This window comes from Neovison vison, chromosome 6, assembly GCF_020171115.1.
Source record: "Neovison vison isolate M4711 chromosome 6, ASM_NN_V1, whole genome shotgun sequence".
Classification (NCBI taxonomy): domain Eukaryota; kingdom Metazoa; phylum Chordata; class Mammalia; order Carnivora; family Mustelidae; genus Neogale; species Neogale vison.
Window position 1 is genome coordinate 120004589 of NC_058096.1, and position 25796 is coordinate 120030384.

Consider the following 25796-nt stretch of genomic DNA (forward strand, 5'->3'; position numbering starts at 1 on the left):
AGCTAAAGTAACCATAACAGTGTATTACTAGCACAAAAACAGATACACAGATCAATGGGACTGAGAGTCTGGAAATAAACCCACTCATATACAATCAATTAATCTACAACAAAGGAGGCAAGAAGATACAATGGGGGAAGGACAGTCTCTTCAACATATGGTGTTGGGAAAATTGGAGAGCTACACGCAAAAGAACTAAGCTAGGCTGCTTTCTTATACCATAAACTCAAAATGGATTAAAAACCTCAACCTAAGAACCAAAACCATGTAACTTCTAAAAGAAAACACTGTCAGTGAACTCTTGGGCAGGGGTTTTGGCGGTATTTCTCTGCTCTCTCTCTTCAGGCAAAAGCAACAGAAGAAAAAAATAAACAATCAAAATACATCAACATAAAAAGCTACTGTATAGGGAATAAAACCATCAACAAAACAAAAAGGCAGCCTACTGATGGAGAAGACATCTGCAAATGATATATCCAATAAAGAGTTAAATAGAAAATATATAAAGAACTGTACAACAAAATACTGGCAAAACAATCCAATTAAAAAAATGGGCAAAGGACCCAAATACACATTTTCCAAAGGAATACATAAAAATCATAAAGAGAACCAATATGCACATGAAAAGATGCTCAACATCACTAATCATCAGGGAAATGCAAATCAAAAGCACAGAGATACCACCTCACACCTTTTAGAATGGCTATGATCAAAGAGATAAGGAATAGATGTTGGAGAGCACGTAGAGTTTAAATAAAATGGAGCCCCTGGGTAGTGCTGGTAGGAATGTAAATTGGGGTAGAATGTAAATTGGAAAACACTATGAAGTTCCTCAAAAAATTAAAAATAGAGATGCTGTACAATCTAGTAATTCCACTTCTTGGTATTTACCTGAAGAAAATTAAAATACCAATTCGAAAAGAAAATGCACCCCCATATTATTTACAACAAACAAGATAAGGAAGCAACCTAAGTGTCCACAGATAGCTACAGAAAGATGTGGCAGAGATACAAACAATGGAATATTACTCAGCCATAAAAAAGAATGAAATCTTGCCATTTGTGACAACATAGAGGGTATTTACTATGCTAAGTGAAACGTCAGACAGAGAAAGAAAAATACCATATGATTTCACCTACATGTGCAATCTAAAAAACAAAATGAACAAACAAAACAGACTCACTGACACAGAAAACAAATCACTGGTTATGAGGATGGAGGGGCTGGAGGGGCTGGGGAGGAAGCTTGGTGAAATACATGAAGGGGATTAAGTGATACAAACTTCCAGTTATAAGGAACTCATGGTGATATAATGTACAGCATAGGGTTTATAGTCAGTAATATTGATAAAAAAAAAATCAATGCAAAATACATACTAAAACATTTTTAAAAGTTTCCTAAGTACAGATCCTATTGTGTGAGTACTAGTTTATAATATCCTTTCCCATATAAATCATCACATTTTAATGCTAGAATGCATCCTCTCATCCAATACCACCTTATTTATTTATTTTTTTTAAAGGCAAACTTATTTGAGAATTGCTTAGTGAAGGGGCACGTGTGTGGCTCAGTCAGTTAAGCTTGTCTACCTTCTGCTCAGGTCATGATTACAGGGCCCTGTGATCAAGCCCCACAGCAGGCTCCCTGCTCAGTGAGGAATCTGTTTCTCCCTCCCTCCAACCCCACCCTGGCTTGTGTGCACTTGCGCTCTCTCAAATAATTTTTAAAAATCTTAAACAAGAGGGGCGCCTGGGTGGCTCAGTGGTTAAGCTGCTGCCTTCGGTTCAGGTCATGGTCTCAGGGTCCTGGGATCGAGTCCCGCATCGGGCTCTCTGCTCAGCAGGGAGCCTGCTTCCCTTCCTCTCTCTCTCTGCCTGCTTGTGATCTCTGTCAAGTAAATAAATAAAATCTTAAAAAAAAAAAAATCTTAAACAAGAAAAACTGCTTAGTGAACTAGATCAGATCTTCAATTTTTTTTTCACCTGTACTTTTTTTTTTAAGATTCTATTTACTTATTTGACAGAGAGAGACATAGAGAGGGAACATAAGCAGGGGGAGTGGGCAAGAGAAGAGTGGACTTCCTGCAGAGCAGGGAGCCTGATGTGGGACTCATTCCTGAGCCCAAGGCAGACGCTTAAGGACAGAGCCACCCAGGCGCCCTCACCTGTACTTGTAGACCTGAAAATTCTGTGAATATTCTTAAGTTGCTAAAGATTTAATTTAATTTCTAGAGTACTAAAAAATTATATTATCCTAGAACTGTTGTCACTCCTTTGCATGAACACAATGAAATCCAAATGCTATAGTGATTTAATACTGACCATCTCCATTTTATTTTTTAAAGATTTTATTATTTATATATACTTATATATATATTTACTACATAGTGATATATATAGGTATATCTATATATAGATATATATGTTATATAGAGAGAGACCACAAGCAGGGAAAGTGGCAGTGGGAGAGGGAGAAGCAGGCTGCCAGCGGAGTAGGGAGCTTGATACCAGGAACCCGACATCAGGACCTGAACCCAAGGCAGACACCCAACAGAATGAGCCATCCAAGTGCCCCAACCATCTCCATTTTAAAAAAAATATATAACACTGCTGATATGAAAGCTGGAAAAATTTTACATTTTGGAATTCTTATTTCATCCTACTGTCTGCACAGAATTTTATTCTAATGCAATTATTTATACTTAGAAAACTGTTTGTGATCACTCTAATACTTCTCCACAACAAAAATATATATAAATTCAAATTTAAAACTGTAAATTTTCTATTAATTCCCATGACCATAAAAATATTAAATAATGTGTTATCATTACAATTGTTAGGGTGGCTCAGTGGTTTAGGCATCTGCCTTTGGCTCGGGTCATGGTCTCAGGGTCCTGGAATCGAGCCCCGTGTCAGGCTCTCTGCTCAGCAGGGAGCCTGTTTCCCAGCTCTCTGCCTACTTGTAATCTGTCAAATAAATAAGTAAAAAAAAAAAAAAAAAAAAAAGTATTCTTTTGTAAATACTTTTCTTAGTGAAATGAATGGTAACCCCCATTTGTTTATGTATCTACTTAACCCACTGAACCACCCAGGCACCCCTATGTTATCTACTTAAACTGAGTATTCCTTACAACTAGGAAGTCAGAGTTTAGCATAAATTCTATTGAGTTTTTTGGGGGTGCAAATACTGAGAAATCCTGTTTTCATAATTAAGTAGATACGAAAGGAGTTCCATTACAGCTCAGCCTCTCAATGTTTTCAACTCTTGAGTTAACTACCAAAAATCACACACACACTAAGATCTAATACCAAAAAGCAATTTTTAGTCATCAACTGACTTGTCAAAAAAAAAAAAAAAAAAGCCTGTTTTTCATTAGAAAACCCTTAGTCATTCACCTTCTCGCTACAGAAGAAATGAACCATAGCATGATTCTTTTTTTTTTTTTTTTAATTTTTTTTTTTAAAGATTTTATTTATTTATTTGAGAGAGAGAGACAGTGAGAGAGAGCACGAGCGAGGAGAAGGTCAGAGAGCGAAGCAGACTCCCCATGGAGCTGGGAGTCTGATGTGGGACTCGATCCCGGGACTCCAGGATCACGCCCTGAGCCAAAGGCAGTCGTCCAACCAACTGCGCCACCCAGGCGTCCCCATAGCATGATTCTTGATGGTGAGAACAGTCCAACCCACTTAAAGTAGTGTTTCAATCCTTTTTTATCATAACCTCACAAAGTAGGGTTCTCCAAGGGTGAGAATAAACCCTTAGGTGGTGGAGGAAATGCCTATCTTCTTGATAAATCTTCCTTGAGGACAGAAATATTCTCTAACTGCACTGTCCAATGTCCCACTAGCCACATATGATTATTTCAATTTTGTTTTTAAAGATTTTATTTACTTCAGAGAGAGCGTGCATGAGCGGTTGTTGGGCAGAGAGAGAGAGGGAAAAGCAGACTCCCAGCTGAACAGGGAGACTGACAGGGCTCAGTCCCAGGACCCCAAAGGCCAAAGGCAGACGCTTAACCAACTTAGCCACCCAGGTGCCGGAATTATTTCAATTTTAAAATTCTTAATGCCCAGTATTCACATGTGGCTAAGTAGCAACTCTACTGGACACCACATTCAGACCCTTCTATTCACTATGGTCAGCAGTTCTGACCGGCAGCTTGTTAGAAAGACATAACCTCAGGCCCTGCCTTAGATAAACTCAAATCAGATTACACAGTTTAACAAAATTCGCAGGTGATTCATATTTAGTCACAGATTGAAAAACACTGTGCTAGAAACCTCTAATTTGTACATACTTTTTCCTTATTTTAACCAAAAAAGTGCCTCCATGAGACGTTTATCCTCTGGCCTTCATTCTTGCTTCTGGCCACTAAGTGCAAAATCAAAACTCCCTTTCTAAGCAAACAACCCTCCCTAACATGTAAGCAGCTACTAAATTCTTTCCCTGTCCACCTTTTCCTTTGTCCCCCACATCTTATTTTCTTGGAGTTAAATACAGAACTCACTGGACTATTTCTGTGCTGTCAACAGTGCTCCAAACTGGGATTCCTGACTCTTGGAAAGGACGTATCAAAACCAGCATAAGTCAATGAGCAAGCTGCTCTCTAGTCCTGATAAGATAAAGAAAACTCTCAACTCTTCATGTTTGTGGGCCCTGCTCCTGATCTCCCAGGGAAGCAAACCCTCAAAGCTTGGGCTCCATTTCTGCCCAAAACATACACACATTGTACATCTGCTTCATTGGAAAAAAAAAAAAAAAGTTATATTCCAAACATAAAGAAAAATTTAAAAACATCCTTGGTACCCATAAGATTAAAGTCATATAGCCTTCTGCATACTAAAAACTTAAGACAAAACGTGTAACTTTCTGATGCCTTTCATCATGGTGATTCTAACTACGTTAAAATAAAAAAATAAAAAAAAAGAAAAGAAAATCCTGCACCAAATCTTCCTTCCCGAGAGCGCTCTCTTCTTTCTTAAGATTATGTGTACCTAGAAGCTGTTCTAACTGGGGCCCGAATAAGACCCTCCCCCCGCTTTTAAAATTAATTTTAAGAAAGGTCTGCTCATTTTGCATCAATGGTCCCCAAGAGCCTAACAGTTCCTGGCCTCTGGGCTTCCCAAATCGACTCCCTAGGACCATAGAAGGGTCGGCTGCCTGCTTGGCTCTTTTGCTCTCACCCACAGCCCAACTCCTTCAGCCTCCCTACTTCCTGGTCCCCATCCCCGGCACCCAACCCCGTTCCTCCCTTTCCCGGGCTGGCTACCTGACTCAGAAGACGCGGTCGAGACACGATGCCACGCAGATCGATGTACACAGGGGAAGAGAGTCCGCTCTTCAGAACGAAGTTCCCAAACTTGAAAGCCTGCACGTCGTACAGACCCGTGACCAACGACCCCAAAGCTGCTTCCGCGGTTGCCATCTCCACGCGCTCCCGGGCCTGTTCTAAACTCCAAGGCGCGCCAGGCTTGCGGCGCCTCGATGGCGTCATCCAAGGAAGCCCCGCCTCTTCCGCCGCCTCTTCAACGGCCTTTTCCGGCGGCCTCGGGGCTCCCAGGGTCCAGCTCCGGGCGTTAAGGGGCCGGGGTGGGGGGAGAGGGGCGTCTGCTGGAGGAAGTTCTCCGCGCGTAGCGCCTGGTGCTTCAGCCTGCTGCGGGTGGATCGGGTGGCTGGAGTTCAAAGCTCTGAATACCTAGACTACCTCCGGGTCGCAAAGCCGAGCCTCTCTGGAGAGGTTGTGTAAATCCTGTCCGTTTTCTAGCTCAGTGTCCCCTTAATTATCTACTGCCCGGCGCAGCCTGTAGTTATTTGCCAGTATTAGCCACGACTCCCCTTCTCTCATAGCCCTCCCTCCTCCGACCCCGGTTTCACCGAACAGACAATAAGGTCTTTACTCAGTTCTTAACTAGCTTCATGGCATCTGGCACATGACAATGTCAGAGCAAACTGCCCAAGGGACCGTAAAGCGCTTTGCAGGTAGTGGTTCATTAGCTCTTCTGTCGAAACTGTGTGTCCTGGGAGGAGCGTGTTCATTCCCGTTAGAGTAGCTCGGCTGCTTGGCAGGTAGTAGTAAGTGTACAGCACATGAGGAAGGGAGGGAGGAGAGGAGAGGAGGATGGATCGCTCCATATCAGTGTTATCCAGGAGGATAATTTTGCCAGCCAATCTGAATACCCAAGCGTATTTGGTCTTTACAAATAAACCCCTTGAAGTGGGGGGAAATTCCTGTTATGTGTAGAAGGCAGTACTTTAAGGGAAATAACCCTTAAAACCGTAGGGCTCGTGATGATTACTCATTAAATCGATTCTGATTTCTATATTTCTATATTTTTAACATCTATTTTTTGGCGAGATTGTGCTGACCCGCCAGTGTGAGGAACCTATGCTTTTGAGACTTTATTGTTTCAAATAAGCGCATTAAAATTTTGATGAAATAGAAGCCATATGTTAAAAAACATTTTTGTTCTTATTGGCAAAGTAAACTAATCAAAACTCTTCAATCTCTAACACTCTACTTAATGGACACTGTACTCGGAATCAGTCTCATTTACACTTGTGTGGCACCCTCAGACTTGATCATGTCTGTACGGGCTGATCCAGACTCAGAGAGCACAAACCATGATGCATAAATTTGTCACATCTAGCTCAAATGGCCCATTTTTTTTAAAACAAAGTCAGCACCTGGAATAACAGAATGAACTTAATAACACACACCTGAGACTTAAATGACTTGGGAGGGGGTGGGAGATAAATGTCTTAGAGTACTTCTCCAGGCTACAAAATTGTTGCTTTCTTTCCAAAGTGCTGGGGGAAAAAGTGTTGTAATAATAATGTGCCCTTTTCAACTTGTCAAAGGCCTTCATATATTTGGGGAAGAGAAAAAAATTACTCTTTCCTTTGAACAATGGTTTTAATTAGAAAAGAAAAAAGACCACCAGAAATAATATCTTTAGTATAGTATATTTATAGGAATGCATAACTTGTGAGATGTACATTTTGAAGTTTCATCCATAACTTATAACATATACTGTAGTAACAAGACAGCAGGTCATCACTTTACAACATTACACATGAGTGATTTTGACTTACAAATAAAATATTTACAACCTACCTTTACAAAACGACATTGTGTGCATACAAAATGAACTGCAGAAAAATTTAAAAATAATAAGACAACCAAAAACCCAGAAGATACACTTAAGGCAGACCAGCAAGACACTGAAATAATTAAGGCTGTGGAATTCTTCTGCACCTTGAAAATATAGAGCTATTTATCAATACTGTGGAGTGATTTTAAATCAATTGTTACAAGTCTGATGGAAGTATGTACTTATATGTATATGTGTAATGGTCCCTATGGGGAAACCTATCCACTTATGGATTAAGGCCCTTTATCTGAGGCCAGAGAAGCCCCCTCCAAACTCTCAAAAGACTTGGTGGGGGGAGGGTCACTCAAAACCAAGAGGTGCCAATGCAGTTTGCAAACAAATAATTAATAATTCAAATATAAAGAGACTCCTGACCCTAGGTAAACAGCTTCAACGATGGCCCCATTTGTCTCAGGCTTTGTTCATTTGGTTTTGTGGACTTCAAAGGACAGCAAAAAATTCCTAGTTGAGTAAGCTCGAACTCCACCCATCAGCCCTAATGGTTTTGAATGGCCCTAAATGGTTTTCCAGTAGAAAAATTGACCAACCTGGGCTGTCTTCAACTGGATAGATTTCTGCATATGAGCAAGAACATATACATACATATTATACACTATGTACATGTACAGATGTACATAAATCCATATTTTCCAACAGTTTTGCACTTTGATCACTGCCGTTCTCTGACTAGGATCTCATTCTGACGGGTATGTTTAGTTTTTCAGTCTTCATTTGTCCTAACTACTGGTGTTACTCACCTTCCCCATAGAGCAGGCTGGAGTTTGGCAGAAACAGAAGTAAAAGCACCAGGGTCAAAAAAATCAGACACAGAGATGACAGATATGGCTTAAGTTAGTAAGAGAAGACATATGTTTTGCTGACTTCAAATTCATAACCAGTCTCTGAGATCATGGTAAAAGTCCCCGTAATACTCCAGGATGTGGATTCATTTCTTGATAGAAGTCAGGCGTTGATGGAACTCTTCTTAATGCTCGCTCTCCCTGGGCTAGCAAATTGGCTTAATTTGGGACACCAGGAGTTTTATTTGCACTTTCTCCCCACCACTCTCCCTTTTTTCAACTATCCTCACCCTCTGAAATAACAGCTATCTGAAGAAACAGTTGATCTTGATCATGTGAATAAAGCAAAACCCGATCGTATTTTAGAATCTCCCAGCAAACAGGCTGACAAGAAAACACAGTAGCCTATAAGTATTTCAGGCTTTCATGAGTATTAATTTCAAGAACGTCTCTTAAAGATGAAAATTTGCCCTAGAGTAATTGCTTTTTCCTCTGCTATAACTTCTACAAACATGGAAAATGCAGAAATGTTTTTCTTTGAAAATATGGCCTATCATATTTCTGTGTTCTATTTCTATATGGATTTCTCACATGAATAATATTTCCTATTAAAACTGTCGAGTGCTATAGACAAATTTCAGCTCTTTTTAACCCTCTAGAAATAATGAAACAACTGAGAGCCTTACAGTTTTTAGAAAATAAATATTAACATAGTAGCTTTCCTTTTCTTAGTGGAGTATATATAAACCTTGTCTTTTCTAAATCCACCCCAGATTTAATTATTAATTTCCAAACGATCCCTAGACTTTAAATAGTAAATAGAAAAGCCATAATGCAAATAAATTCATTGGAAGCCCACATACTATGTTAGCCTAACCCAGACTCCACAGAGATGCTATACAGAAGAAAAAGGAGTAAAGCCCACATTCCTCAAAACTGAACAAGGAAGTGGTGAGTTGGCACTTTTGCCTTACTACAGAGACCCTTTAAGTCTGTAATATTTCCTCCTCTATCAAATTTGTGGGGCAAAGTTTTAGTTAATATGCAGAGATAACCACCACCTAATTTATAATGCCTTTGCTTCCTCATGTTCTCACAAGTTTAAATTTCCCTGCTCTTTAACATAGGCAAGCAAACAAGGAATGCCTAACTCTTGGGCATTAAATCATGGATAGCATGGGAAAGCAAATATGCTACCCCTGAAACATCTAATTATCCTAAAAAGAAAAAAAAATCCAAGGTTCTCCCTCCAAAATTCAGCAGTTCAATTCATTTCTGCATCTGTGCATATAATTTGTCTCTTATAATGGATGCCGGTGAGATTCTGAAGAAATGAGTTGTGATATCAAACAGTAGTTTATTCTCATTTCTGCCCTTCCAGTGAGGAAAGTGGCTGTTTGAGTTCTTCTCCATCAATTTTTCCAGAGCATAAAGCTTGAGAAGAGAGCAGCAGTCACTTTGCAGGGCATTTTACTCTGGCTCTGCCATCAGAAATACCAGAGAAAACAGCTTATTCCCGTAAGACCATCAGCTCTCCTAACCTTTGTCTGTAGACAAGCTTTCAAATGTCTGAAATTACAGGCTAAGACCAAATAACATTTAGACAAAGAGCACCTGGTACTTCCAATTAAAATCAATTTACAGAATTTAATCTCATGAGTTTGCAAATGGTATCCTAAAATATGAATATCGAAAACCCGGAATGTTCAAAGTTACTGTTAATAAAATTCTCAGCACTGGCAGTGTGTAGCACTTTAAGAAAATCAAAGTATTCTTTAGACATCCCAACTATGCTATTTTTGCAACATTCCTATGAGATTAAAGTCCCTCCTCCTCCCCCCCTTCCCATTTTAACAATGAGGACATTTGGGACAGAAAAAAAAACAAAGACTTTCTGTAATAAAGGACGAATCAGGAATAGCTGAGGTTGAAACTCAAGAATTCCTGGCCTCACCCTATATCCAGATGTTTTCATTTAAAAGATATTTTAACATAAAAAAATGCTGCAGTATCAGTCAATCTAAATACAATGAACTTCTTTATCTCCCAACCTCCCCTCTGAAAGGCACTACTATTTATAAAGGCTTTGTGAACAACAAAGTGGTGAAGCCAGCTTTTCCTCTGCTCCCTCTACTCCCCCAAGAGTGTTTATGGCTGTGAGAGTCCAGAAGGACATCCTCCAACATTACAATTTTTTTTTCTTAAAAATTTTCCCAACATTCAGCTGTACGTGGATATAAATCTATTTAATTTGAAACAAATGTGAAAGATGCAGTAAATCATTACATCTTTAAAAAAATTATTATGAGTTGTCCCTGATCTTTTCCTTCTCTCTGCATCCCACCCTGACAAAACAAAACAAACCCCAAAACTCTATGCAAAGAATATAAGCCAGGCAAGAAACTTATGACTTTAACTGACATTAATTTTTCCCATTTCAGCTGGAAGTTCACACTAATTCCTAGTTAAGTTTTGATTTCAAGAACTATGACAATATGGCAGAAGTGGACCATTTTCTCTTCTCCCTGTTTCTCTACCACAAAGTCATAAATATCTGCCAAAACAGGTACAAGAAACTGGTTTCTAATCCTTCATCCCTCACTATGGTTACCCACACAGCAACCTCAAGTACATTTCCCAGCCCCCACTTATGGGGATTCCTTTTTCTTTCCAACTGGCTGTGGAGCATTCTCAAAGCAGAACGGCTATCTTACTCCTGTTGGGGAAGAAACAGGGGCTTTGGAGACAGGACACCTCTCTGTTAGTTTTCTACAGTGACCAAGCTATATAAAATACATGCCCTTTTTTCTTGGGGCGTCTATTAAATTAATCTACTCTAATGATTGTACTTTGGCTCCAGTTAACAGAATCATACTCCTTTGCATTTCTATGTCTCACCTCTCCCAGCTCCTTACTTCCCCAACATGTGTACTAGGGGGGAGGGGAGATTCTGCACAACCCCACACCTGGGCTGTCCCAACTCTCATGGAGACGCTGATATAAAAGCTTTGGCTCTAACAATCTGTCAGCTGCTTCTCACAACACGGTTTCGTGAATGTTCTCCTGTGTCCTCTGTGCACCACTGTCCGAGGCCCTAATCTTCTCCAGCAGAAACTCAGCCCATCTCTTCCATGGTCATAAAAACTCGAGAAGACTCAGCAGGGAGTTCTTTAGTCATTGCACACAGTGGACGAAACAGACCTTGCCAAGCCACACTCCATGGGTGTTTGGAATCCTTAGCACCTGCCCTCTGTCCCGTGACCAGCCCTAGGGACCAGGCATTCTTCTTTTAGGCTAGAGCTCACAATGAAGACATGTTTACTAAAAAAAAATTTTTTTTAGTAAATATGTTTTAAATTTTAAAATATCATATCAGAGAGCATTTGTATATACATGTAGAGCTAAATGGAGATTAGGAGGGTTAGTCAGGGGTGGGCTCTGAGGGAGGGTGCCTTGGTGACCCAGGGCCATCCAAAACTAGGAACCAAATACAGATGAAATCAGTTTCCACGTATTTGGTTAATCCTAAAAATACGAAGTGCTACCTAGTCTTATTGCTTGTACTTCTTACTGATTGATTAATCTATAGTCTCGGGTGGGATGAGGTGGAGGGTGGATGAGGAAGGTGACTCTGAAACCGACGGAAAAGAAAGACAGGTACTTTTAATTTTACATTTCCACTGTGGGAATAAGGGTTTTTATATATTAAAGTTCAGGCTTAATGTCTACTATCCTTTTCATTTCGATAGATGTGTAATTCTATTTATCCCTCATAAATTCTCCGCTTTCACAATTTTCTCAACCCTATTATAGGAGAGAAGCAGCGCCATTAAACCTGATTTGAGGACAAACACTTGAGTTACGTTTTTAAAGTAATTTTGCATAATAGCAATTTTCAAAACACATCCTAGAAAACAAAGCATGGATCATGGACCAACAGAAAAAAAGCAAAAAATTTTCCCCAGAAACCAAGAAAGAAAAACAACCATGAAATGCCCAGGCTGATTTTTTTGTTTGTTTGTTTTCCACCAGCGTGGGGGGGAAAAGGGCAGTTCATAATCACCTTGTGTGGAGAATACGCACCAGAAAGCAGCATTGGCCTCAAAGTGCAATTAGTCCTTTTGGTCTAGAGAAATATCAGCGGCTGTGTGGTGATAGGTACGGCAATCACAGTTAAAACTCAATGCTCTGTCCGAGTGATGTATCAGATTTTATTCCATGGCTTCAAAAAGGACTTGGGACCAGGCCTTTAAAGGCCTATATGGCTGCCTCCTTTTGGTAATCACCCCTCAGCTTCCAGAAGGGGTTAGAAATAAAGCAAGCCAACTTTCTGAGGACTGCCTTCTACAGCTGTAGAAGAAGTCAGAAAGTGTTGTTAACATTGTTCATAGGAACCATAGGAAAGTTTTTTATTTGCCCTTTTGTGTGAACCTGTTTTATTCATTACCTAGTTCAAACCGAGTATAGACATAAAAATAGCCCCACAACTCTTAACTGTATTTGGACTTATTTCCTGGCAGGCTTTCCTGCCAGATAAACTCTGAGCTGCCAGTGAATTTGGGGGTAGCGTTTCATATACAGAACCTATGTTAATTAGATACTTGTGACTGAGAGAAAAAGCTTCTCATTCACAGACTGCAAAAGGGTAACATTGCTTTCTCTTAATGCATGGGTTCTGGTAAGAGATTTCTATACAAGATTTATAAAATGCTCTAAAAAACTTGTCATCTTATTGTGCTTAGTCAAAACAATGTAATGCTTCCATAAATAAAGGACTGTCTTAATTGGAGTGCTCAAAGTTACTTAGGATCGATGTCATATATACCTCTATATTATAAAACTCTGAAACCCGAATGGGATCTATTTTACTGTGTATGTGAATCCTATTAAGAAACTATATCGAAGTAATCTAAACCAGAAGAGTGGACATATGTGACATCTCTGTTAAATAGAACTTTCTTGCTTCCAATTTCAGCAGGGTTAGAAACCTTTTACGCTCGCTACTTCGAGCTGCAGCTTTGCCCAGTTCACCACCCACTGTGGAACTCACTGTTAAAATTTCATAACGGCTCCTATTCTTGGTATCCTTGCCCCCTCTCTTTAACACTCTGGGTGACTCTTCGCATCTTTGTCTTCTAAATGGCCTTCTGGAAAGCCCTTGGGTTGAGGGTAATCTTGCCGCTGCCCAGACCCTGAATAGCCACGGACAAGGTTGAAGAGGTCCGTCTCTCAGGCCAGAGAACTGCGTGGAGCGAACGAACAGAACTATTTACAGACATTTAGTCTTGCTTTGGTTCACACTGCACTTCCACGTGGAACCCCAAGGGCGAGGAGACGGCTACGTCCCTTGGTTGACCCGGTTGACGATGTAGCTCTTGACGTTGGGCACAGGCCGCACATCGTTCTGATGCTTGCGGCGCTCTATGAAGCACGCCAGGCGAGAGGTGTCCAGGGGGATCTTGGAGTAGCTGCCGTTATGGGGCTGCAGCCAGGGGTGCTGCAGGCACGTGGCTGCCGTGGGCCTCCTGCGAAAGTCTTCCTGCAGGATCACGTTGATGAAGTCTCTGGCAGCATTGCTCACGCCACAGAAGTATTCGTGCGGGAAGCTGAAGTCCACTCTGCACACATTGATACAGGTCTCCTCTTTGCTCTCGTCCAAGAAGGGGGACACCCCACTCAGCATGACGTATGTCAGAACCCCGATGCTCCAGATGTCTGTGCCCAGGGAGACGGGGATGCCTTGGATCACTTCTGGAGCGGCAAACTCGGGGTTCCCCAGCAGGTGGTGGATGTGGAAGTGACCCGAGATCTGGACGGCGTCCTCCAGGTCAATGAGCTTCACCCGAGGCACTGGGATGCGTAGGTCAATGAGCAGGTTTTCGGGCTGAGGAGACCCAGGTGGAAGGGAGAAAAGAAGGCAAGTTGAGCTGTCTCGTCTACCAGTAGGACTCTGGTGGTTCAGACATGGTTCTGCTAGTCTTTGGGAAAGCCTATAGAGCATGAGAAATTGCCTATGCAAAGTGCCTGGTGGCCTTCAAACTAGACTAAATTCTGAGTTGGGGTAGTGTTTCAGAGAAGCTGTCTGACATTAAAAAATCATGTCTTCTCAACTATCCCTTACTTCTGCACTGACTCAAAAAAAAAAAAAAAAAAGAGTGGGCTTCATTTTGGAAAACAGGGGCTTCTCTTGGGCACCATAAAAAACTAACATTTGGGATGCCTGGGTGGCTCAGTAGGTTAAGCAGCTGCCTTCGGCTCAGATCATGATCTCAGGGTCCTGGGATTGAGTCCTGCATTAGGCTCCCTGCTCATTGAGGAGCCTGCTTCTCTTTCTGCCTCTGCCTGCTACTCTGCCTGCTTGTACTCTCTCTCTGACAAATAAAGAAATAAAATCTTAAAAAAGAAAAAAAAAAGAAATCAATACTTACTTAATTTAAAAAACAAACAAAAACAAAAACCTGACATCTATTGGCTTCCTTCTAAAATGTTAGATGAGGTGAGAAGATCTTCCCAACCTTCCCTCACCCCAGATGTCATGGTGACTCTTGGTGTGTTCTCATTATTCTCGAAGAACACACTGGAATTGTGGGATGACCTAGTTCCTGTCTTAAAATTTGTCAGGATTCTAACCTAAGTACCTAAAATGAATCAGAATGGACCTCCCCAAGGGTAATGACTGACAGGCTGGACTTGGCCACTTCCATGCAAGTGCAGCTCTTGCTTATTACCTTTATGTCCAAATGGGCCACCCTGCAGTTGTGGAGGTACTGAAGAGCTTCCATGATGTCCCGGATGTAGAAAGCGACTTTCTCTTCCATCAGCTCATCGTGATTCATAAGGTAGTCTAAGAGCCGGCCATCGTCCATCCTGAAATCAGGGAGGAATCGGCCAAGGAAATATGTTTGTAAAGAAATGGAAAAACAACACATACCGATTGGTCAGAGCTCCAGAATCTCTCTTGCTCCTGCTTACAGATGAAGATCGATGTTCCCACACATGTGTATTTTAGTTAGAACCCAAAATTAATGTTCAGAACTAAAATTAACAAGCTAATTTAAAAGTTACCATGTGATGTACTCCACAGAAGAAACATGGGTAACCTTAAGACACATTCTACGTTGTTAAAGTTAAAAACCGATCACGAGGAAATCTTAAAGATTAATCTCTTAATCCTTTAGAGATTAGTTGGCAAAACACAGAAAATCTTTGGAGGGAGAGAGAGAGGAGAGTGTGCTCTCTCTCAATATTCAGTTAACTGGAACCGGTGGCTCTACACCTGCAAATATGTTTTGCAAATTGCTTTTATTTGTCAGTTTTTAGCTGGGGAAAATGGAAAGTGGGCAAAGTTTGTCCTCGGCATTCTTGACCCTTTTTGGGATCCTTTGTCTTGTGAGCAATTTCCCAATCTTAAAAACCATGACTGAGAACATGGTAGGGGGAGCCAGCCAGATCCAGATTTGGTCCTTCTTCTGCCAGCTACAGGCTGGGGGTTTGGGACAAGTCGCTTAAACCCTGTGTTGATTTCTTCATCTTTAAACTGGGAGTAACAGCAATAAGACTGACTTCACCCCGAGGGCTGTGTAAGAGTCAAGTGGTACACCTAATCAGTAGCAGCCTGAGTGCTCAGTAGTGTTTTCAGGTCCCCTGTACCCTCTTGAGCATCTGGAGTGACCAAATGTCAGACTGCTAGTCCAATGTTCACTGAGCTGTCAAAGGTACAACCCCGGGGAAGGCTTGAGCCAGAAGTAGAAACCACCTTTGAGAACAGCTGATCTCTCCCCACCCAGCCAGGGTTTCCATTCTCTTCTCTAGTGTGTTCCTTCCCCATGATGTCTTCTCCTGCTTTCCTTGATAGGAGCAAAGCCTAGGACCTGGCAGGGGGTGAGGCGGGAGGGATGAGCATGGAGTGGAGGGGGCCTGGGTTTGTGAGATGCTCCCCCCATGCTTCTTGCTGCACTGCTCGGAGACCCACAAGCCCTCGCACCAAGTTCACCCTCAGAGCTTTTGGGAAATGCAGATGCCTGGGCCCCACACTAGCCTAGGCCGTCAGAACCTCTGTTGCTTAGCAGAGAAAAGCTCTACCAGGAATTTGGATGGCCACCAAAGGGAGGACCTCTGGTCACTGCATAACCAAGATTTAGCACAGGGTTTACCTTGGGCACTGTCTATCCACTCATCTTTCCTGAGTTTCCAGTCCAACAAACACCTTCCTATGTTCTCACAGCAACCCTCTCCAAAACGTATTTCTTTCTCAGCATTTACCATGTTCAGTTGAAATCATCACTTAGGAATCGGTCCTCCTCATGCCCCACTCTTCAAGGGCAAAAACCACCCCTTTTTACCTTTGTTCCTTCCATCCTGGTCTAGCTCCTCCCAGCAGCAGGCACACAGGGTGCGCTCAGTAAACGTTTGCTAAACTAACTCAATCCACTGTAATAGATTTAATCCCTGTAATGTCTCTGAGAAGTGGAAATAATTCTTCAGACTTCACAGATGAGACCCCAGGCCCAGGAATCTAAAGACCCTGCCCCCAAATCCCAGAGCTGGGATGAGCGCTCACGCTCTTCATTACAAGAATGGCTTCCTTCCATTGCACCGACGCATCCTGGTAATCAGGCATCAACCTTCCCCCGGAATGATGCAAGCTGGCGAAACTGAAGGGGTTAAGGTTCTGGGTCCACCATATTGTCTTGATATACAAGTGATAATACTTGTATAAGCACTTGATATTAGGTTCTGGAAGGCTCTCTGTAAGGGTCTTTGTTAAATCCAAAGTGACAATTGATCTGCTACTACACAGCTATATAATGTATCACAAAAGAAGTACAAATATTGATACAGTTGGTTCTATCTTCTCTTGTTTCTTTTCAATGAATTAAAAAATGTAGCCAAAGATGTTTGTTTTTTGGCTACATAAATAAATTTTTTCCAACATAAATATATTTTTTCCAACATAAATAAATTTATAGGGGACTGCCTCAAAGGCCCTCATCCATAAACATTTAGACAAACAAGCACACAAGAGTCACAGTAAAATGACAGCTGGAAAGCAGCACATGGAGGCGCTTCTCTTCTGGACAGAGGCTCCTGGGGAGACATGCGTGGCACTGGTCTTGGGGCAGGGCCATCAGCATGCATCTGATGACGTCTCTATGAGGGCTCCGTCCTCCTGAGAGGACTATGTTCTCTTTAGGCTCTGTTAGATCTTTGTGAACCACAGGACACGATCTCTGTTCTTAGCCTGGGGTAGTAGCGGGGCAGAATGTGCTTTATTGGATGTGTTCTAGGGCCAAGTATGCAGATGCCTGAGTTCGTAGAAAATCTGGAATGAGTGGAATATTTTGAAGGTCAAGGTTCCACTTTAAAAGGAATTTCTTGGGTGGGAGATCATGGCTGCCACGTCAGTGGGTTGATGCACAAACCCCCTTTCAGTTCAGCCCCACCTCTGTCAACAAGCCTAGGGTCCATACAGTCTTCCTAAACCCCTGTCCAGCCCAAGAGTCCATAGTAGAAAGAACATGAGAATCTAAGGGAGCGAGATACACAGGTTCAAGTCCCAGCTTCTCCATTTCCTAGTGGTAAGGACCTTCTTTACCCTTGATTTTTCTAATCTGTAAAGGGGAACCACCTTTTTATAAAACAGACGGGAGATCACACATGACATACAACACTCCGTACATAGTGAGACATTGTATAGAATGTAACCGCTGTGGGGGTAGGGGGACACGAAGGAGCCCAGACACTGGAGACGACCGAGACGCCTGTACTTACAGCTCCAGAATCAGGATGTAGGACGTGGGGGACTCATAGGTGTCATGGAGAGTGATGTACTGGGGGTGTTGCAGGTGCTGAAGCAGGGCAGCCTCGTGGGCAGCCTGCTCTTTTTTCTTCATTTTTTTGCTAACGAATTTCACCGCGACGTCCTTCCGCGTAGCTTTGTGAATACACTTCTTCACTATGGAGAAACGGCCCCTGGAGAGCGGAAGGCAGAAAGCATTTTGCGAAGCTTCCTCCATCAACCAGGTATTATTTTATTTAAGGATCTGTAACGTTTTCTCTGAAGTGGTTAGACAGTTACACTTATTAGGAATCCTACTTTCCTATTTTGAAATGATCATGTGATCTCTCAAGAAAAGTCGTGTTTCCTGTCTTAGCAAGTCAGGAATCTCTGAGATGCAAAAAACTCATAGCAATTTTAGTCAACAGATTTCTCTCTCACTTTGAAATATCAACCACATGTTCAGTTTTCTAAGCGGAGTATATTTTTGTAAAATACAACAGTAATAATAACGTGCAAGAAGGAGGAATTCTACTCTATAATCATTTCAAAAACATTTCTTAAAGAGGCAATTTTTTCAGGTGCCTGGGTGGCTCAGTGGGTTAAGCCGCTGCCTTTGGCTCAGGTCATGATCTCAGGGTCCTGGGATTGAGTCCCACATTGGACTCTCTGCTCAGCAGGGAGCCTGCTTCCTCCTCTCTCTCTCTGCCTGCCTCTCTGCCTACTTGTGATCTCTCTCTGTCAAATAAATACATAAAATCTTAAAAAAAAAAGAGGCAATTTTTTCCTTTTATATTTTTTATCTTGGTATGACAGAAACTTTGTAATATACACAAAAGTAGAGAGAATAGTATAATAGATCTGCACAGCCAGCAGCCAGCTTCAGTCATTATCAGCATTTTGCCAACCTTATTCCATCTCTTTCTTTCCTACCTCTTGCCTTTTTTTCCCGTGGTATTTTTAGCAAAATCCAGATACCATGTTATTTCACTCATAAATACTTCAGTCGCTTCTAACTGACAAGGACATTGAAAAATGTATAACCAGCATGCCAGCTTCACATCTGACAAAATTAGCCACACCTAGAACAGAATGGTTCCCAGACTCAGCTGTAGCTCAGTAGGAGGTAGTGAGAGTGAAGTAGAAGAGGGAACTGGTCAGCAATGGGAACAGGGAAAGGGAGTCAAAGAGGTGACCAGCAGTGCCCATCCCAGGTCCGTCCCTGAAATACTGTAACCTATGAGTAGAGGAGTCAACCATCCAAAGAACAGTCCATTCCTGTAGCAGAAATGGAGGCAGCCAACACCAGAACCACCACGAAGATGGTCCAACTGACCCCTTGATCTGGCCCTGTGCTCACCAAGTGACTTTCAGACAATAAGTCAGATAATGTCTCCCCAGTATAGGTTTTCTCAAAAGAAGAGAATATGCTGGGGCACCTCGGTGACTCAGTTGGGTAAGTGTCTGCCTTTGGCTCAGGTCATGATCCCAGGGTCCTGGGATGGAGCCCTGCTCAGCGGGGAGCATGCTTTTTCCTCTCTCTCTGCCCCTCCCCCTGCTCATACTCTGTGTGTGTGTGTGTGTGTGTGTGTGAAATAAATAGATAATAACAATAAAAAATCTTTAAGAAGAGAATGTGTTAATCAATAAAACAAGTATTTGACAAATACTAATTGAATGCCTATTATGTAGCAGTCATCATTCTTTTTGCATAGGAAGCAAATATTTGGTTGAACTGATATTTCCATTCTATATCATAAATTAATAAATTGCCATCTCTCTCTCTTTTTTTTAAGTAATCTCTATGCATAATGTGGGGCTTAGACTCACGATCCTGAGATCAAGAGATGCATGCTCCACAGACTGGAGCCAGGCACCCCTTCATTATGTTTGTCTGTCCTTCCTCCCTTCCTTTTTTAAAGATTCTATTTATTTGACACACACAGAGAGAGAAAGAGGACAAGCAGGGGGAACAGGAGAGGAATAAGCAGGCTCCCAATACGGGGCTTGATCCTGGATCATGACCTGAGGGAAGGCAGACACTTGACCCACTGAGCTGCCCAGGTGCCCCTATACCTTAATTTTTTTCTTTAAATTGTGTTTTTCCAAGTTATGCATCCCCATGATTTAAAAAGTCAATTAGCTTTAAGGTTTCTTATTAAAACTAATAATATCCCATCCTTCTACCCCACAACCCCATTTTCCTTACCTGAGAGGCAGTTTCACCTATCAGGTAATTATATTTTAGCTTATTACTGGGGTAATCTATGTTTGTGTGGCTACTTCTTGGTGTTTCAGTTTTCATTATAATCTGTAGACACCCACTCCGGAAAGTGAGATGTAAGCCTCTCTCCCCTCTCTGTCTCTACCACATGACCATTTCCCCATCCCCCATCCCCCCACGGAATGATATTTTAATCAATATTCAGTGTTTCCATTATTGCAACTAGGTCAGGGCTAGTCAAATTTGCAGCTCCAGTAAACTATGAATATTTTCCTTTTTGTGACAGAATTCAGGCCTCATTTCTGACAAAGACGGCCCCTTATGAGAACCATTCAAAGATTAGTCCGGGACTAATAAGTCACTGCAGGGTGACTGAGAGATGGTTTATGGCGTAGTTCGGCTCTCAAGCCTTGCTATGCTTCTGTGGCTGTGTTCTATCCGTGTGGTAGCTTGAAAGGAGCCCAGGATCTGTCCTGTTCCGGCACAGAATTAGGGGGATCTCCTTCCTTAGCTCTCTTCTCACTGAGATTTCCCACACATTCTTTGGCTCCCATGGGCCCGTTTTTATAAATGGGATTCCTTCAGAGTTTTAGTTTCTTGCTTGGGTTAAAGCAATGAGAAAAAGAAAGGAGGGAGGGAAAGGCATTTTCCTGTCTCTTCAGCTCAAAGAGAGCCCCCTTTCCTGTCTTTTGGCCAGAAAGATGAGTTTCCTTTGGAGCTGTCCCCTGTACATATTGCCCAGTTCCCTGGTTTGGCCTGCACTTGGGTTAAAGCCCAACAAACAAGCCAGAGAACTCACTGCTACTATCCCTGACTTTCCTCAAATTTTCACTTGTCTCCCTGTTCTCTGTGTTCTTTGCTTTTCAGAATCCTGAGGTAGTTTCCTTTTTTGTATTTTCTCTAGGGATTCTGGTTGTCATCAGTAGGAGATAGGTCACAGTGGGCTGACTCTCTCTTGGTGGGCACTGAAAGTTAGCTCATTCTAAAAGTTGGGGACTAAATGGTGTTTGGAAGCTCTGAGTGTGGGGAGCGGAGTCTGTCAATTTGAGCTTCACTATAGAGTGATCTGAGTGGGCTGTTCAGTAGGGAAAGCTCCAAAGTCAGTATCTTTAAGTCTTTCTTCTTGGGCTGATCGGAATTCCCGGAGAAAGAGCCTTGTACCTCCTGCCTAGATGGTGAAGCCACGGTTGTCCACTTTTGAAGGCTGGGTGGTTGAGAAAGCTGGGGTCCTGAGTATCCAGCGTGGCTACAGTGTCCTAAGGGGCCTGTCTGCTGGAAGGTTCTGCTGCCCCCAAGTGTGCCATTATCCCAGAGAAGAGAGGCGCTCTGTTTTACCCTGTCTAGAGAATGGACCCCAGCCTTTTCCTGCATGGAGATGGATGATCCTACAGCTGCCTCTGCTGGGGAGGAGATTTGAAGCGACAAGCTCTCACACAGTTTCAGCCACTCCTTCCCATGTCAGCATCCTTTTTACACCAGTTTACAGAGCTACTTGATGCAGCCAGTTCCCAGCCTTCGGGGGATTCTGCTGCAAAAGTTGCACTGGCTCTCACTTGACCCCACAACTGATTTGGACTGAGTTCCTCAGGTCTCCTCGGTCATTTGTCACTCTTTCCCTTGTTTTCTGCTTCGAATGTGTTTCTAGAGCATCTCTTTTCCTGTGTCCTCACCCTTACGTGCCTGATTGGAAAAATTCCTTTAGTGGAGATTCAGTGAAGTCTCAGGACAGTGTGAAAACTGATAGCTGGGTTCAACTTTCCGTCCTTGCCTGGAGACCTGGCCCTGCTATCTCTTTGGATCCTGTACAGGTCACCAGTCCTCATTGCCAGGGGACAACTCTTTGGCTTCCTCACATTGCTGATGTGCCCGTCTAGTTTATTTCCGGCTAAGCTTGCCATGCTCAAGTGCTCTTTCCTTCTGTAGATAGACTTTAGGAGTGATGATATTTCTTTATGCACCATGGTTTTTAAACTACTTAATTACCAGAGAGCTATTTTTAACCTGATAGTCATATAGGCCTAGAAGTCTAGGTTTAAGTTCAGTAGAGAAAGCTGACTCACATTTATGACTTGCAGATACCTGTGGTATATCTCACATCAGTATCTACATGTTTTATTTCCCTTCTGTTTATATGCAGCATTTAAAAAAAAGATTTTATTTATTTATTTGACAGAGATCACAAGTAGGCAGGAGGCAGGCAGAGAGAAGGGGGAAACAGGCTCCCTGCTGAGCAGAGAGCCCAGTGCAGAGCTCGATCCCAAGACCCTGGGATCATGACCTGAGTCGAAGGCAGAGGCTTAAACCCACTGAGCCACCCAGGCGCCCCCATGCAGCATTTTTTAAAAAGGAGCTCTTGAAAATAGGAGGACTATCCTTGGAGGGGAGGAAAAGCTTCCGATGGCTGGGGATGAGATTTGAAAAACAAAAACAAAAACATCATTGCCCTGAACAGATCAGAAACTTGAGCTCCCCTTTGGGATATACTAAAACATCCATCTATTCTAGGTAAAACATGCCTTCGCCTCTGGTTCTCAACAGCAAATGCATGTCTGGGGAAGGAAATCACTGGAGCATCTGAGCAATACAACTAGTTTTCCTTTAGAACCAGGAGTGGAGTCGATTCCTTACTGGAGTCATGTGGAACTTCACAAAGCTTGAATATAATGGAGCCGACTAGATTTCAATGCCTAGAGCTTATTTTTGACAAAAACTGCTGCAGTGAGAAATCACATATGCTAGTAAAACAAACACAGGCTTAAGAATTGGGTAGGCCAGGGTTGGAATCCTGACCGTTCTCCACTTAGTGGTTGCAAGACCTCGAAAAAGTTACTCAACTCCCCAAGCCTGGGTTCCTTTCCTGGGAATCTACTCACAATGTGGCAAGGATTACACTAAATGTCTCTCATATAATATCTTCATAGGATCTGCAACACGATAGAAGCATCATCCAACACCATGTAAATTTCCACTGGTCTTTTTCTCCCTCTGGCCACACAAAGAAGAGTGAAAGGAGAGCGCAAGTTGGTTTTTGATGGAGGGGATTATGTGAAAGGTCGTGAATGACATTGTGATTCCTGCCTAATAAATGGGAATAGCAAACATTTGGGCTCTTTCCACAACCCCTGTCATAACCACCCTACTCAGGAAAAGTTGTGTTTCATTGAGAGATGTCAACCAAAGAGATGATGGTAATGGCCCACCGTTAGTGGGTGCTCTTTTTTTTTTTTATACATTTGGGGGGAGGGGGACTTGTAAGAACTCCCCACCCTCTCACTAGACCACCTGCAAATTAATGCACACACAGAGATGACCTCTTTTTTGTTTCTTTCCATCAACTATTTTATGGGACAGGTGATAGATTTTTTTTCATTGTTTTGTTAAAAGTCATATTTTTATCTTTTTATTTTTGAGGACACTTTCCTACTCAAAATAGAGATAGATTGTGTGACTGAGTATGTGGGTATGCGTAGGGGGGATTGGACTAGAAATATCCATAAAACAGTGTGTTGGGCTTGGCATATGGACATATGTGGAGACCTGAACCAGTAATTAGTGATTATACCTTCTCCTCAGGAACACATGGAACTTTGAACAAAAACTGACCATGTACTGCAAATAACGCAAGTCCCAGCAAAAGTCAGAGTCAGTATCACATAGATCAAGTTCTTCAACTACAATGTAATTAAGTTAGACATCAGTAAGAAGAAGATGATTTGGAAAAATCTCACACAGCTGAAAATTTTAAAGTATTTCTATTACAATTAGGTCAAAGAAAAAAAAATCATAGTTGAACTGAATGATAACAAAAGTGCCACATATCAGAACTCAGGAGACATAACTAAAATTGTAATTTGAAGAAAAGGCTTAAATTCTTATATTAGAATAGAAGAAAGGCTGACAGTTATGAGTGAAGCATCTAACTTAAAAAGTTTAAAAAAAAAAAGAGCAGTAAAAATACACAAAAATATTGGTTTTTTTTCTTCCTAAAGAGGGAATACACTTAGTGAGGAGAAACAAACAATAGGAAAAGCAAGTCATTATTCTGATACGATGATAAGTGCCCATGAACGAAGGAAGAGAAAATGGAGTCATTACCTTCCAATTTCATTCAGCTCAGTATAAGCTGAATCAAAATTTTCCTTCCAAGAAATGGTGGCACCATCAGCAGCAGCATCTTTGGAAAAGAGAGAATCCATTTAGGATACTAAGGAAGTCATATAGGAATAAAGAAAAGATTAACAGAAAAGCTCCTGCTTTGCCCCAAAGCATTCTCGTGACCAAATATGGAGTCTAACTCATGGGAAAATGCCAGGATGCTCTGAAATGTTATTTTTAAAAATATCATCCAAGGGAAACCGACATGACAGAGTCATATCCCCCCACCCCCAGCGCTGTGCCGTCTACATAAACAAAAGAAAACTTGGGACAATCAGAGATGTAACCTCTGGATATTTTAAAATAGAAATTTGGTAGAACAAGTTAAAAGAGAGAGAGAAAAACACATGGAAGGCCTAGAAAAGCCAGTGACAATCAGGGCCGAGGAGGGATGCAGCGGCAGCTAGGGGAAGAGTTACAAGGCCCAGAGGAGGAAAGGAGGGGAACGGGCTCAGAGCATCCTAACCACTTGTCCCTGTCACCCCGCTGCCTCAGACAGTGAGAGCTTAGCTGGTATTTCGAATGGTGTACCTTAACCCAAAATACAGGCCTGAGCACAATGTTTGGCAGCATTACCTTATCTGAGGTGTTAATTCCCTGGCAATGATTTACACACACACCCACACACACCCACACACGTGTGCACGTGTAAAGCATGTGCACCAACATATGTTTGTTCTGTCTCTTGGGACCAAAGCTTGCAAGAAGGAAGACTCATGGCAGAATTTAGTTCGTGGCTTAGGAGAAGAGGAGCACGCCGGCAGCACAACTCTTCTGACCCGGGCCACCTCAGGCTGCCCAGAGCACAGTGGGGTTGAGACTCAGGTGCCTTATCTATATTGAATTCTGAGGCCCAGGGCCAAGGTTTCCCAGTGTCATGGGTCCAATGGAGCAAGGCTGGGGCGGGCTGGGGAGCACTTCCAGAGTCAGCAGGGGTCCATTTGAGAGAGAGAAAGAAGAAGAGAGAGCGTCAGAGGGGAGAAGGTCAGAGGGAGAAGCAAACTCCCCAGGTAGCTGGGAACCTGATGCAGGACTCGATCCTAGGACTCCGGGATCATGACCCGGGCCGAACACAACCGCTCAGGCAACTGAGCCACGCAGGTGCCCCAGGTGTCCTCTTTCAAAATGTTCTTAGGACCAAGGGGGTTTGGTGAGACAGGGAATAGGAGAAGAATAAATGAAACAAGATGGGATTGGGAGGGAGACAAACCATAAGTGACTCTTAATCTCACAAAACAAACTGAGGGTTGCTGGGGGGAGGGGGTTTGGGAGAAGGGGGATGGGGTTATGGACATTGGGGAGGGTATGTGCTTCGGTGAGTGCTGTGAAGTGTGTAAACCTGGCGATTCACAGACCTGTACCCCTCGGGATAAAAATATATGTTTATAAAAAATAAAAAAATTAAAAAAAATATGTGTAGCTAGTTATAGGCGTATCTTAATAACTCAACATATCCACCTAATAATGTATCCACCTTGAGGGGCGCCTGGGAGGCTCAGTCGGTTAAGAGTCTGCCTTCGGCTCAGGACTTGATCCTAGAGTCTCCAGATCGAGTCCTACATGGCACTTCCGGCTCAGCGGGGAGTCTGCTTCACCCTCTGCCCCTCACCTGCTTGTGCTTTCTCTCTCTCTCAAATAAATAAATTTAATACTCATTTTGATTCAAATCTTTCGAACAGCTTGCTTT

At 42.4% G+C, this 25796-nt stretch overlaps 2 protein-coding genes across 15 annotated transcripts in view; both read right to left on the bottom strand.

The window, feature by feature from the left end:
* Positions 1-5486, bottom strand: part of UMPS (uridine monophosphate synthetase) — a 30502-nt gene extending 25016 nt beyond the window's left edge. The window contains exon 1 of the mRNA XM_044252153.1: positions 5271-5486. Within this exon, the coding sequence (XP_044108088.1) occupies positions 5271-5426 (156 nt within the window). The 5' untranslated portion in view covers positions 5427-5486. The remainder of the gene's footprint in view (positions 1-5270) is intronic.
* A 5837-nt stretch (positions 5487-11323) lies between these two features.
* KALRN (kalirin RhoGEF kinase) overlaps positions 11324-25796 on the bottom strand; it is a 661720-nt gene continuing 647247 nt past the window's right edge. For 11 of the 14 annotated variants that reach the window (XM_044252164.1, XM_044252161.1, XM_044252158.1 and 8 more), the window contains 4 exons: positions 24050-24128; positions 17724-17924; positions 14681-14819; positions 11331-13836 (listed from right to left, as the gene is read on the bottom strand). In XM_044252164.1, coding sequence (XP_044108099.1) covers positions 13291-13836; positions 14681-14819; positions 17724-17924; positions 24050-24128 — 965 coding nt within the window. In that variant the 3' untranslated portion in view covers positions 11331-13290. Of the gene's footprint in view, positions 13837-14680; positions 14820-17723; positions 17925-24049; positions 24129-25796 lie in introns of all 14 variants that reach the window. The other 3 variants (XM_044252179.1, XM_044252178.1, XM_044252163.1) reach the window with 2 other exon arrangements.